The sequence below is a fragment of the Labeo rohita genome, unplaced genomic scaffold (assembly GCF_022985175.1).
Source record: "Labeo rohita strain BAU-BD-2019 unplaced genomic scaffold, IGBB_LRoh.1.0 scaffold_107, whole genome shotgun sequence".
Lineage (NCBI taxonomy): Eukaryota > Metazoa > Chordata > Actinopteri > Cypriniformes > Cyprinidae > Labeo > Labeo rohita.
The window spans coordinates 77,151-90,329 of record NW_026127197.1 but is presented as its reverse complement, the minus strand read 5'-3'; the positions used below and the strand labels follow the sequence as shown (position 1 = coordinate 90,329).

Genomic DNA, 13,179 nt, shown 5'->3' with positions numbered 1-13,179 from the left:
TAACAATAAATGTTTCTTGAACAGCAAATCAGCATATTAGATTGATTTCTGAAGGATCGTGTGACATTGAAGATTGGAGTAATGATGCTGAAAATGTAGCTTTGATCACAGAAATAAATTACACTTTGACTGGTAGTGTTCATTCCCTGTGATCTTAACTTACATAAGAGCTTTGTGAACTAATAAAAAACAAAGCATTTCTCTTTTACTGTATAGTAAACCTCATTTGCTATTAGGACTCTGCAAGTCTATATTGTGAAACTGGAATGCAGGCATACACACCCTTGTCATTTCTTACACCAGTAAAATATGCCTTTAAAATACGCAAACAATAGAGTTTTTCAGCAGTTTTGCACATTGGGCCATTCACCCTGGCAGTAAAGATTTACAATTGAGACATTTGATCCTTTCAAAAAAAGACGAATCACTGAAGAACCTACAATACTGAACACGAGAACTCCAAACACTCCAATAAAACCATCTGAGACACTTACTTTTAGAAAAACAAAAATTAAATATTAAAATCCAATAAGTAGCCTACACGATTGGAGGCAGCAGACAAGGGGTTCCAGCAGTGCTATACATCTTTTAATTTTCAGTACACATTGTCCAGATTAACACATTTCTGGTGCAAGTTTAGGCACATACATGAACAGTAGTGTGTTTTCAAAGGCGTAGGGATCGTAAAAAGACCATAAATTTTTACACTGCTACGTTTTCGTTGCGCGACAGTTTTATGATCTGTCACTTGCTTCAGCTGGGAATGATACCGACACATTAATAAACTTCCATATCAATAAATTCACTATTAGGAGTTCGTGCAACGGGCAGATCCAAGCATGACTAGAAGCGCAGGTCTGAAAAACAGAAACTCGTTTGTGCCGGTGACGTATGAAGTCCTCTGCTTTGAACCTGTTGCGCGCAGATGACCAGCCAAACCCACTTCACGGCGAGCGTGAGAAGAGAGCAGCACCTCTCCGCCTCAACCGAGCTGGTCAGTTCAACTATTTCAAAGAGAAAAAACACTACAAGTGTTTTGGGAGATTTATTAGATGCTTGAGAACAACTAGTTGCTTAAACGGTTGGATGTTTTAGTCACCCAAAGTTTTTTTTTTCCTCAAGGAAAAGAATGCGGATTCTGTGCGCACCGCAACATAAATTGTTGTGAACTCTTTTAAACTGGAATGGGGATGAAGGTGATGTGCTGGCTCTTGATGTTGGATCTTAGACAAAGAGACATTCAGTCATCTAATCCTTATTGATCACTGAAACGGGAAAGAAGAGTCTGATAAATTAGTGGAAGCGATCCTGAAACCCAGAGGATTATGCACTGCTTTTGAGGTACTATAGCTAATTAAATAATAAGGGTATATATTAACAGCTTAATTTTGTGTCTTGTTGATACTTTGCATTGCATTAAGTGGAAATGGTGGTGTTATCAACATGAATTCCAGCCATTTTCTTTTGAAAACTTTTTTTTCATGTAAGCTGCTTTGTTTGATATGAAGAATCTTATTGCAAACAGCAGTAAAATTTGCATTTTGTTAGCCTAATTTAAATATTGAAAACATTTTGTTAATTTGCCCATAAAGTCGCATTCTGTAGTTGCATTTCCATATATAAAGATATTATTTTATGATTATATTATTTTGTAATTAACTAGTTTCGATTCAAGCTATATTTCCTTGTACAGACATTCTATAAGGAATTTCCATGGGAAATTTTCGGGGCCCAACGATTATTTATTTATGTACTTAATTACTGTGATAAAAAAAATGTATTTATGATATGTAAAACTATAATAAAGTAAAAACCCTTGTCATACGCCGAATACTGATCGCAAGCGCTCGAACGGCGCACTGTTGCTATGGTTACTCGCTCAGCGAACGCGATTTAGAATTTTAAGTGAAAATTCGCATGCTGAATAATTCGTAACTTTTGTAATTACTGAAACGTTTGAAACAGAATACATATAAACTAATTTGACCTTTTGAGAATTATTAGACATTCAGACCAATCTGCACAAAGAGATTCTGCTCATCGGAGATGATTCATAAGCTGAGCAAGAGAGAACACGGGCTCGTTATTAAATAAACCGTCTGTATAAATTGCAGCTGTCGTATAAGCAATAGAAATGGAAGATGGAAAATAAGTGGATGTGTCGGCACATCAACATGGCCTTTTTGGCACGGTCACGCACTTGCTAAATGAGAGCGTTTGGCACAAGACAAGTTAAATATTCACCGGCGCGGACGGTTCATATGAATTAGTGTCCACTGGACTGTTTGTACTCATAATAGTGACATCGTTACCCTTTGTTTCGATTTACGGTTCAGCGCATTTCTGAGGCTGTGCTTTATTTGTGCAATACATTGTGTCGCTCTGCTCACTTTGCACGCCTCATATCCAACGCGAGTGCCACTTAAAGTCAAGGTCATGCAATCCATTCAGACAACAACGCTCACATGCTTCATGTAGTGACAATGCAAATATGCATGTTTTTGAAACATAAATTAATTGGGAGAAATACACTTTTTTCCCAAAGAACCATTGAGGAATCTTTATTGTTAAGACTGAAAAAGCTGGTTGACTGTCTGTCTTTATGTTTTTTAAATATATTATCTGTTCTGAATTGGAAAGGTATTTCTTAGTCTAATGTATTTATGCCATGTTTCATTTTCTCAGAATTGTTCTGTTCATTTAAATATGACAATCAGTTTTAAATACATGATTAAGGCTTGTAAGAAAAATGTAAAAATAGAGCCCAATGCATTGTTTGAAGGAATTTTCCATACTAATTTTCTCAGATTTTGAATTACGCATTACATTGTGTAAAAGGAATGTCCAATAAACATATCCCATGAAGTCATTTCTCTATGGATTTCCTACAGTGTGTGAGTCAAGCATGCATGTTTAATTTCACGTTTTAAATATCATGCTGCTGAGATAACCCACTATTTTGCATTCTCATTTTGTTCTTTTCAGCACTTTGGTGACTCAAAAACCAGTGGTTCCTTGCCAAATCGGTCCCTGTATCTAAATATGGCAACCCAGGGGCCCTCGTGCAACACCTCAATCTCAGACTATGCAAACCAGTCCAATGAAATCACCAATATTTCCCTTCAGCTGAATGGTAGCTTGATGGCCGAGGAGGACAGCACAAAGGTCCTGGCCGTAGTCTACCTGGTGGTGTTCGTCGTGGGTTTGACGGGCAACTCTCTGGCCATTTTCGTAGTCCTGCGCTACACCAAAATGAAGACGGTCACCAACATGTACATCTTAAACTTGGCAGTGGCCGACGAGCTGTACATCCTGGGACTTCCATTTCTCACCACCCACAATGTGCTCGGCTACTGGCCATTTGGCAACTTCCTCTGTCGTATTCTGATGTGGGCAGACTCAATCAGTCAATTTACTAGCACATTCTGTCTGACAGTAATGAGCATTGATCGCTATATGGCTGTGGTACATCCTATTCGCAGCACGAGGTGGCGGCGACCCAGTGTTGCCAAGGTGATAAATAGCATGGTATGGGCACTGTCCTGTCTGCTGACACTGCCAGTCATCATTTACTGTGACGTTCAGCCGGAGCTCAACACCTGCAACCTGAGCTGGCCTGAACCGCGTGACGTGTGGTCGACAGCTTTCATTCTCTACACCGCCATACTAGGTTTCTTCTGCCCACTTCTGGTCATCTGCCTGTGTTACCTGCTCATTGTAATCAAGGTAAAGTCCGCCGGTGCACGAGCAGGACTCTCTAAACGCCGCAGGTCTGAGAAGAAAGTGACAAGAATGGTGGTGATCATCGTGGTGGTGTTCGTCTTTTGCTGGCTGCCGTTCTTCATCCTCAACATCCTCAACCTGATCAGCACCCTCCCAGAGAATGGCCTTGTCACCGGCGTCTACTTTCTCACTGTCATCCTGACCTACGTCAACAGCTGCGCCAATCCGCTGCTCTACGGCTTTCTTTCGGACAACTTCAAGCGGAGCTTCCAGCAAGTGCTGTGCATCCACAGGGTCAACGGGGTCAGCGACGGTCAACCTGGTCATGCACGCCTCAGCAGGAACCAACAGAATGAGGCCTTCTTTCCTCCAAGGAGCTTTGATTTCAACGACCATGTCCAGAGCTATCAAGTAAGAGCTTTTTATTTAATATAGTATTATTATGTTTCTAAAACACCTTCTTAACATCTTTTAAAGCAGCACAGGCTGTAGATAGTAGAGAATGTTCAATCTTAATACTTAGATTTTTCATATCTTCACTCATCTTGTGGACAATTTATGCTTCTTTGTAATGTATTTGTAACCTTTACTAAAACCAGCATTGAAATTTGTTTCTCTAAGGCCTTCAGTGATAGCACTATGACTATAGGCTGGAATACACTACACCACTTTCAAAATCTGAACAGATTTTTAAAACACTAGGCATCATACATTTTTACCAGGCTGCCTTTTTTAAGTTAGTAACTAGAAAAAACTTTATTCAACTTGAAATGTTAAATTATCAGTGACTTTAAATATTTGTTGAATCAACTTAACAAGTTTATACAAAAAGTTGTTACTTTGTGCTAACATTTGAAGTTGAATAAACTTATTAAAGTTGACTGAACATATTAAATATGTTTAATATATTCCAGCTGACTGGAACAAAGTCTGTGTTTAAAATTCAGAAGCAGTTTAGGCATCATAAATTTACCGATAGCGATTATTTATGGAATCTGTCAATTTAACACTACACATTATCAGACTTTAAAGTCGTTCTGTTCACAACAAACACACACAGAAATGTGTTAAAACCAGCCCAAGATGTTTGACAAATGAAAATAATATGTGGAGTATATATGTTTAATATACTCCAACTGGGTGGAACCAAAGTCTGAAGCTAAAAAATCAGAAGCTGTTATCATCATACACTGCCTGATTATTTATGGAATCTGTCAACTTAAATCTACAGACTGCAGGGTTGTCAGGTTTTCAAAACAAACCCTGCCCAATTGCTACTTAAAACCAGCCCAAAAGTAGCCCAATCGCGTTTCGAGGGCGGGTCCACAGTAAATTAGCGGAAAATCGGGGCAAAAATTTTTTCAGTGTATTCCAGGCTTAAACAGGGAAGGGTGCTCATTAATCATGGTCATAAATATCAGGCTTATCAGAGCAAACAGCAAAGAACATCATAAAAAGACCATCACTAAATCTTCTTGCATCAAACAGGTCTGACCCATCACACCTTAGTCATCAGTTTATGAAACACTATCCTCATAGTGATATAGAACCATAAACACAAAACAGCCAAGTATATGTTTCTTTCTCACACCGTGTCTACACCGGACGCGAGCGGTGTGACGCGACGCGACAAAAGACAGTCAAACCCCATTATGACCCATTATGAAATAGTGGTGTTGTCTACACTGGATGCGGCGCGGAGCGACGCGACTCGACTCAACAAAGTAAACTCAAGCCTCGTTCTATTTATGACATACTGACACAAAGTTTAAATTATTTGCAAGGGTCGTTTTGTTACAGTATATACAGCCTTTAGATGTTGCAGCGCGACCCAACGGCGTAGACAAGGTGACAGGCAGCGCCAACATTCTAATTAGAATACATTTAGAATGTTGAGAAACATGGAAGTTTGAACTTTAGAACCTTAATAAGCTATATATTTTTTAAATGGTCACTATTGCACTTTGGACCCTGTTCTGTAGGCCTTTGTATATTCCCTTAAAAGAAAAGAAAATGCAGATTACATCTGAACTGCATTTGAAGAATATTCTTAGAATAGTTGAGGCTAAACACTTTATTCTTTCTGTTATTGTGCTTTCTGAAAACCTGCACCAACTTTTTCCATTTCAGTCCATTGGTTTGGAGGCCGAACCCTGTGCCAAAACGGAAATCAACCAACATGGACCACAAGTGAGCAGCCAGTCCATATAGAAGTTGAAAGTTGGCTGGATTTTTTTTCTCCCCCCTTTTTGTTCTGTTCGAGTCAGTCATCCAATTTATGTCAATATGACGTGACTTGTGGTCAAAACATATGGCTTTATAAAGTTATTGTTGTCTGTTTCTAGATCAAACACTTTATGGTGAACAAAGACAATACATTTCCATATAAAAATCAATCTTCAATGAGAAGATATCAGTGATGTTATATATGATTGTAAATATGTATTATAATGGCAAATGCCTCATCATTTTGTTCAGCATGACTGAATGAAACTGGAAAACTGTTCATCCACAACCTTTGGACCAGTTTGGACAGTTGAGAGAGAAAGTGGCATCTGCTGTTACATGTTGATGGATCATTGCTAATTTGGTGGTGGTTCTGAACATTTTTACTCTCGAACAAGCTCTCTTGGTGGATGTCTGGATTTCAAAGCAGAGTAATACACAAAACCCAGACGTACATTTTTCATAGCATTTGGTGGAAATGCCAAACAGGCTATTTATTAAAGGCAGAATGTCTTTACACAAACCTGTTTATGATGGATGAAGATGTTTCATAGTTGGAGCTGAAGCAATGGCCCAGTCATCCTGAGAGTAGGAAGGAGCTGCACAGGCAGAAACCGAGATGTTCTTTCTTTAGTTTGGGTTGTTAAGGTGTACCTGTATTATGCTACCTTAGTCTTGATGTTGTTTGTATCTTTCCTAATAAACCTGAGCTACGGGATTACAGTAAGTTGAAACATGGGGATCATGTAATATTACTGTAGCAAAAGACATGCATGTTATTTGATTTATGTACTGTATATAGTAAACAAAGCTGTAAAGTTACCTGCTTTAAACAGAGGTCCAGGCAAAATGGTAGGAGGGGCTTATTTATGTAAACCTGTCAATCACGCTGTTCACAGTGCTGTAAGTACATAACCAAGGATTCAAAAAATACCTCCATCTGTTAACACGTCATAACTTGTTTGAGTTCGTTTTTTAATTGTAGACAGATTTTGTTTTATTCCAGATTCACCTTTACATCATCAGATTCCTTATTTGTGTTCAGGGCCAGAAGGTCAGCAGACTTTTCCGTACTTTATTGGCTTTAGATTTACAGAGACTGTACTCATTAATAGACACTTCTGTATATGGGCCAGTTTAGCCAATTTTCAACTATAACCCCTGGGAAAGTATGAAGGAAAACAAAGAGGCACGCATAAGGGAGAATACTCACAAGATAAGTGTACGGACAAAATGTTACATGGACAAGACAGTGAACATAAGCAAATGATGTTTCTTCATCAGAACAGATTTAGAAGTGAAAAATGTAGCATTACATCACTTGCTCACCAATGGTTGCGAATGGGTGCCGTCAGAATGAGTGTCCCAACAGTTGATAAAAACATCACAGTAATCCACAAGTAATTCACAAATAAAAAGTTTGTGTTTGAAAGTTTATAAATAAAGAGGAAGCAATATTATGGATAGACTTGTATTTTACCTGGAAGCAATGTTTTGAAGTTAAAAATATCTTGATGTATTTGTTTTGTTACAAAACATCGCTTTTCTGTTCACAAGACGTTAATTGATGGACTGGAATCATGAGCATTACTTGTGAATTATTGTGATGTTTTTATCAGCTGGACTCTGATTCTGACTTATTTAGCAAGTGATGTAATGCTACATTTCACCAAATCTGTTCTGACAAAAAGAAAAAAACTCATCTACATCTAAGATGGCCTGAGGGTGAGTACATTTCCTGCTGATTTTCATTTTCGGATGAGCTATTTCTCTGAGAATAACTCAGAGTTTGTATTTTCTCCAAATAAAGAAACTGATTCCGCTGCATGATCAGTTCTGGTTTTACGTTATATCATCATCCAAGTCAGCAGAAGGATTCATTGCGTTTTGCTAAAAAAGCACACTGATCCTTTTCACTTCTTTTCTAAAATTCTATGCTGAAATGATTCAAAATGCTTAAAAAAAAAAAAAAGCAATCTGTAAGAAAGTTCAACAACTGCAAGACATTTCTATTAAATGGTTACTGTTGCACTTTGGACTCTGTAACAGTACTGAAGGCATGCAATACCGTGCCCTTTCTGGCACGCAGGCAAATTCCTGCAAACCTATAGATCGTACCGTCTTTACAAGTGCACCTTTTACTCTTTCATTTTTTCCCTCTCTTAAAATGTTTCATTAGGCCGATTAATGTTCCTCCGAATCACTGTTTATTGTTGATGTACCATCAACAGGTTCTGGCCGTTATTTTTTTCTGGTCATATGCTTTCCAGTGTTTGTTTTGAGTTCAGTCACTCATTTACCACTAGGTTTAGCGGATTTGTCAATGTTAGAACCAGCCACAGCCCTGACAAACCAGTTTCAACACTGTGTCGTTCTGCTCTCTACCTCTTTGTCAACACATCTCTCAATTTTGCCGTCTCTACCCGTATGTTGATGTTGTTTACTGACAAACCCTCTCTCAGGGTGCAGGAGAGTGTTGCAAGTGTCACTTGTCCTTTTTCTATACGTCCAAACCTGCTGTTTGCAAACACTCAATGTCAAAGCAGAGGACAGTACCCAGCATGCACTGAAACAAGTGCTTTAAATTGATATAATCTGTATCAGTTCCACAAATCAGTAAAGATGCATCAACATCATTATTCCTCTACGTTTTTAGTAAAATAATTCTGTCAGAAAATGATTTATTCCCAGAAGTAATGAAATTATTTTTAAGTGACCAAATTAGTGATTCTGTGCACTCACATGATTCATATGATCATTTTTGCATAACCCCCACAAGCCTGCTAACTAATAACACAGCAGCATTCCAAACAGTCATTTCCTAGCAGTTAAAATAGAAAATGTCATACTGTTTAATGTTGCCCCTTTCTCAAAAACACATAAAATTACACTTAAATTCAACGCTAAATTTACATTCAACATTCACTCTCCCCATTGAGTCCCATACAAAGCGTGCTGGGAATTACAGATCCCCTGCTCAGTTTCAGTTCGAACTCAAAATGATACATCTAGCCCCAACAGAAATTGTGTCCTGTGGACTAAATGCGAAAAGATTAAGTTAAGCACTCCAAAACATTAACTTATCACGTACACATAGTAAAACAAATCTCTGATGTATTTTCCCTTTACATATCTCTGTGTGAAGTGTTGTTGTTGGTTAGTCCTGTGGTGACATAATCTGTGAAATTAAGTGTTGCTGTGTGAAGCAGAACAGAGAGACTGTGTTGTTTATATGGCCGAATGAATCACTTACTACCAAATGAATAAACAGTCAATCCATCAACAGCAGATGTGAAACACAGATTTAAGAAATAGTTCAATCAAAAAATGAAAATCTGCCGAAACTTTTCTCACCCTCAGGCCATCTAAGATTAAGATTTGTTTTTATAGGTTGTTTCTTCATCAGAGCAGATTTGGAGAGATTCAGTGGATCCTTTGAATGGATGCCGTCAGAATTGGAGAGTTCAAACAGCTGATAAAAACAGTTTAAACTACCATAAAATATTTTACTATTTAACTGTTTTCTGTTTAAATGCATTTTAAAATGTAATTTATTCCTGTGATCAAAGCTAAATTTTCAACATCATTACTCCAGTCTTCAGTGTCACATGATCCTTTCAGAAATCAGTCTAATATGCTGATTTTCTAATTAAGAAACATTTGTTATTATTATTATTATTATTATTATTATTATTATTATCAATATTTAAAACAGTTGAGTACTTTTTTCATGATTCTTTAATAAATAGAAAGATCCAAAGATCTCTTTTTATAGAAATGAATTATAGAAATTAATACTTTTATTTAGCAAAGATGCTTTAAATTGATCAAAAGTGATGATAAAGACATTTATAGTGTAACATTTCTTTTTTATTATTATTTCAGATAAATACTGTTCTTCTTAACTTTCTATTCCTCAAAGAAGCCTGAAAAAATTCTACTCAGCTGTTTTCAACATAACAACAATAACAGACTTTTTTTGAGCAGCAAATCAGAATATTTAAATTATTTCTGAAGGATCATGTGATGCTAAAAATTCAGCTTTGAAATCACAGGAATAAATTACATTTAAAATATATTCACATTTACTGTTTTGCTGTTATTTGGATCAAATAAATGCAGGCTTGGTGAGCAGAAGAAACTTATTCAAAAACATTAAAAATCTTACTGTTCAAAAACTTTTGACTGGTAGTGTGCTCCTTACAAACACGCAGCTTTTCACAAGAAGTTAATTGATGGACTGGAGTGGTGTGGATTCTTGTGAAGTTTTTATCAGCAGTTTGGACTCTCACTCTAACGGCACCCATTCATTGCAGAGGATCCACTGGTGAGCAAGTGGTCTAAGGCTAAATTTCTCCAAATCTGTTCTGATGAAGGAACAAACTCATCTACATCTTGGCCTCAGGGTGAGTACATTTTTTGGGTGAACTATTTCTTTAAGAATAGCTTAAAGTTTAAAAAGTGGCTTAAAAAAGGAAATGATGAAAAATGCAAAGCTTACAGATGTAATAAAGCTGGTGAATGTGAACTCTCTTTAAAGTAGACGAGGAAACGCCCTGCAAGAGAAAACTGCATTTTGTTATCCGAACCCTCTTACACACAAAGGAAGTAAAAACAGCGCTGCTCAGACTCCTGCAAGTCCAGTTGTAGTTGAACTGGTTAATTTAGTGATGTGTTAAGCCCCATTGATAATGCAATTCCAAGTACCATTCAACAATTAAGACATTTTACCTTCCCTTCATTTCATTTGAACAGAAATGGGATTGTAAGTAATTTCAGGAAGCTGTTAGCAAATTGCGTTTGCCTGAATGGATTGAATCGGTAAACCAGTTGAGCCGTCTTACAACTGGCCTTTACCAAAATCACATTTGGCATTCGTTCTCATGCTGTCGGATTCACGGTGAACTTTACCTAAAGGTCAGAAGGCTGTATGTGTCTCAGGTTTCTGTTTCAGTATTTGTACAGAATATCTGATATATGCGTTTTTGACTCTACTAATCAAAGCAAAGGATCAAAGAAAAATTGTTTATTGTTTAAAAACATTTATGCAAATCGTTCTGAGAAAACTTTGCTGTTTTCCGAGCAGAACTCAAACCCATTAATAACAAAGTGGTGTATGAAGTCATACATCAATAAGCATGTCCTTCGAAAGCCATGGCACTTCCTGGAAACAATTTTCCCCTTTAGGAAATAATCCCATTACACTTCATCCTGCACTATTTGGCCAGTGCATTAAGGTCTACATACAAGTGATTAAATTGTTATGAAAAATGACTACTGCACGTTCAGGGTTGGAGGGGTTTGAAATAGAGCATTAGAGAGGTAAAAAAAGAACTAAATTATCAGCTGCAACAAGAGGTGCATCCACTTCAAACAAAGAGACTTCATATTTATTTCTGAAGTAAATGGTCTGACATGGAAAACAGGAAAGGAACGCTTTTGATCATTTGTGACCCTGGGCCATAAAACCAGTCATAAGTAACACGGGTGTATTTGTAGCAATAGCCAAAATACATTGTAGCAGTTTTTCTTTTATGCCTAAAATCATTAGGATATTAAGTAAAGATCATGATCCATGAAGATATTTAGCAAATTTCCTACCATAAATATACCAAAACTTAATTTTTGATTAGCAGAACTTCATTTGGCGTACTTTAAAGGTGATTTTCTCAGTACTTTGATTTTTTACACCCTCATATTCTAGATTTGCAAATAATTGTATCTCAGCCAAATATTGTCATATCCTAACAATCCTAATTATCTATTCAGCTTTCAGATGATATATCTTAATTTCAGAAAATTGACCCTAATGACTGATTTTATGGTCAAGGGTCACATTTCTTTTCCATTTCAGCAAGTACTGAAAGATAATATGCTACTGCTTTTCCCCAAATAAAATGTATTCAAGCAAGCAAATGTGTTAACATCCAACTGCAAGTCAAAACACTTGTCTGTTTACCACACTTACTATTTACACTGTAATGGAGCCTATATAAATGTAAGCAGAAAAATGTGTTGTATGTAAACATAACTATCTTTTCATGGACCTGAACGTGCAGTATCTGTTGATTTTATGTTTGTTGTGCTTGTAAGAAAAGTGATGTCTTATATGTGAGTTTTAGATGCAGAAAAATAAAGACAAAAAAAAAAAAAAAACTTTTTAATCAATATAAAATTATTATAACAGTTATGTGGTTTTGTTGTGTGCCCTTTACTATTTTAATTTAATTTAATTTAAATTCATTTTATTATTTTATTTTTTCACTTTAACACTGTAAACTAAATGTGCAATTAATTACACTGAATTGAATTTAAGCATTTCAAATGAGAATTGAAAGCTGTATATATAATTAATAACTCTGAATTTAATTTAATTTAATTTAAAGTGAGCACTGTAAACTGCATATGTAATAAAAAATAAACCTTAGCAGCTCACAGTAATTATCTGACAGTGACATCTAGTGGCCATCAGAAGATTAAAGTGGATACGTAATCGGTCAATGCAAATATGTTTTTTTTTTTTTTTGTTGTTGGTGGTGGTGGTGGTGGTGGTGGTTTTTATTGGGAACTTTAGGGAAGATGAAGAATTATAAATGTCAAATACGCAATTAACAGTTAAGGGATTAGAGACAGTAAAAGGTGTCAGATGGCCAATTAATTCTTATCTCTGACTTCACAACATAGCCTATTAATTGAACAATAACTGCTATACACATTCAGTTTGTTTCAAAGAATTGACGGAAGACGTTTGCCTCAGTGTGAGTTTCTGTGAAACTGAATATCTAGACTGATTATTCTCATACCACATGTAACGTTTACTGTTGCGTTAATGTTGTAGTGTTTAATTGTAATGCTATGTTAAAGGACACTAGGGGGCAGGAAAACACAGTGTTACGTAATTATTAGTTAACAGCAAGTAGTTAGACAAGTTTGGTGGACAAGTAATGTGTTCTACAGACACATCTGGACTGGAGTTATTATAAGAACATTATACCACATACATGTATGAAAGTCATATTAAATACATAAACATTTTAAAATACATCATATCTAGTGCTGATATAGAGTGTTTTCACGACGCTTCATTAGTTGGCTATATTGGTGGCACTGAATGTAGACAATGCCACTGAGCCAAACGAAACTCGCATATTTTGCTGATTATTGTTGCTGAAATGGTCAATTATTGTTATCTTTTTGGCTGTACTAATCAGTCGCACCAGGAAAATATTT

The 13,179-nt window shown here is 36.5% G+C and overlaps 1 protein-coding gene across 1 annotated transcript; it reads left to right on the top strand.

The window, feature by feature from the left end:
• The first annotated feature begins 808 nt into the window (after positions 1–808).
• sstr5 (somatostatin receptor 5) lies at positions 809–12,071 on the top strand. The gene is made up of 3 exons (XM_051100673.1): positions 809–1,341; positions 2,986–4,134; positions 5,854–12,071. Exons 2-3 carry the CDS (start codon positions 3,043–3,045, stop codon positions 5,932–5,934), a joined length of 1,173 nt encoding a protein of 390 aa, XP_050956630.1. The 5' UTR covers positions 809–1,341; positions 2,986–3,042; the 3' UTR covers positions 5,935–12,071.
• The last annotated feature ends 1,108 nt before the right edge of the window (positions 12,072–13,179 follow it).

Bases quoted from the DNA above. Each gene is read 5' to 3' on its own strand.
- sstr5 (XM_051100673.1), top strand. From the start codon at position 3,043: ATGGCAACCCAGGGGCCCTCGTGCAACACCTCAATCTCAGACTATGCA. The intron at 4,135-5,853 runs GTAAGAGCTTTT...TTTCCATTTCAG, and splicing joins ACCATGTCCAGAGCTATCAA to TCCATTGGTTTGGAGGCCGA.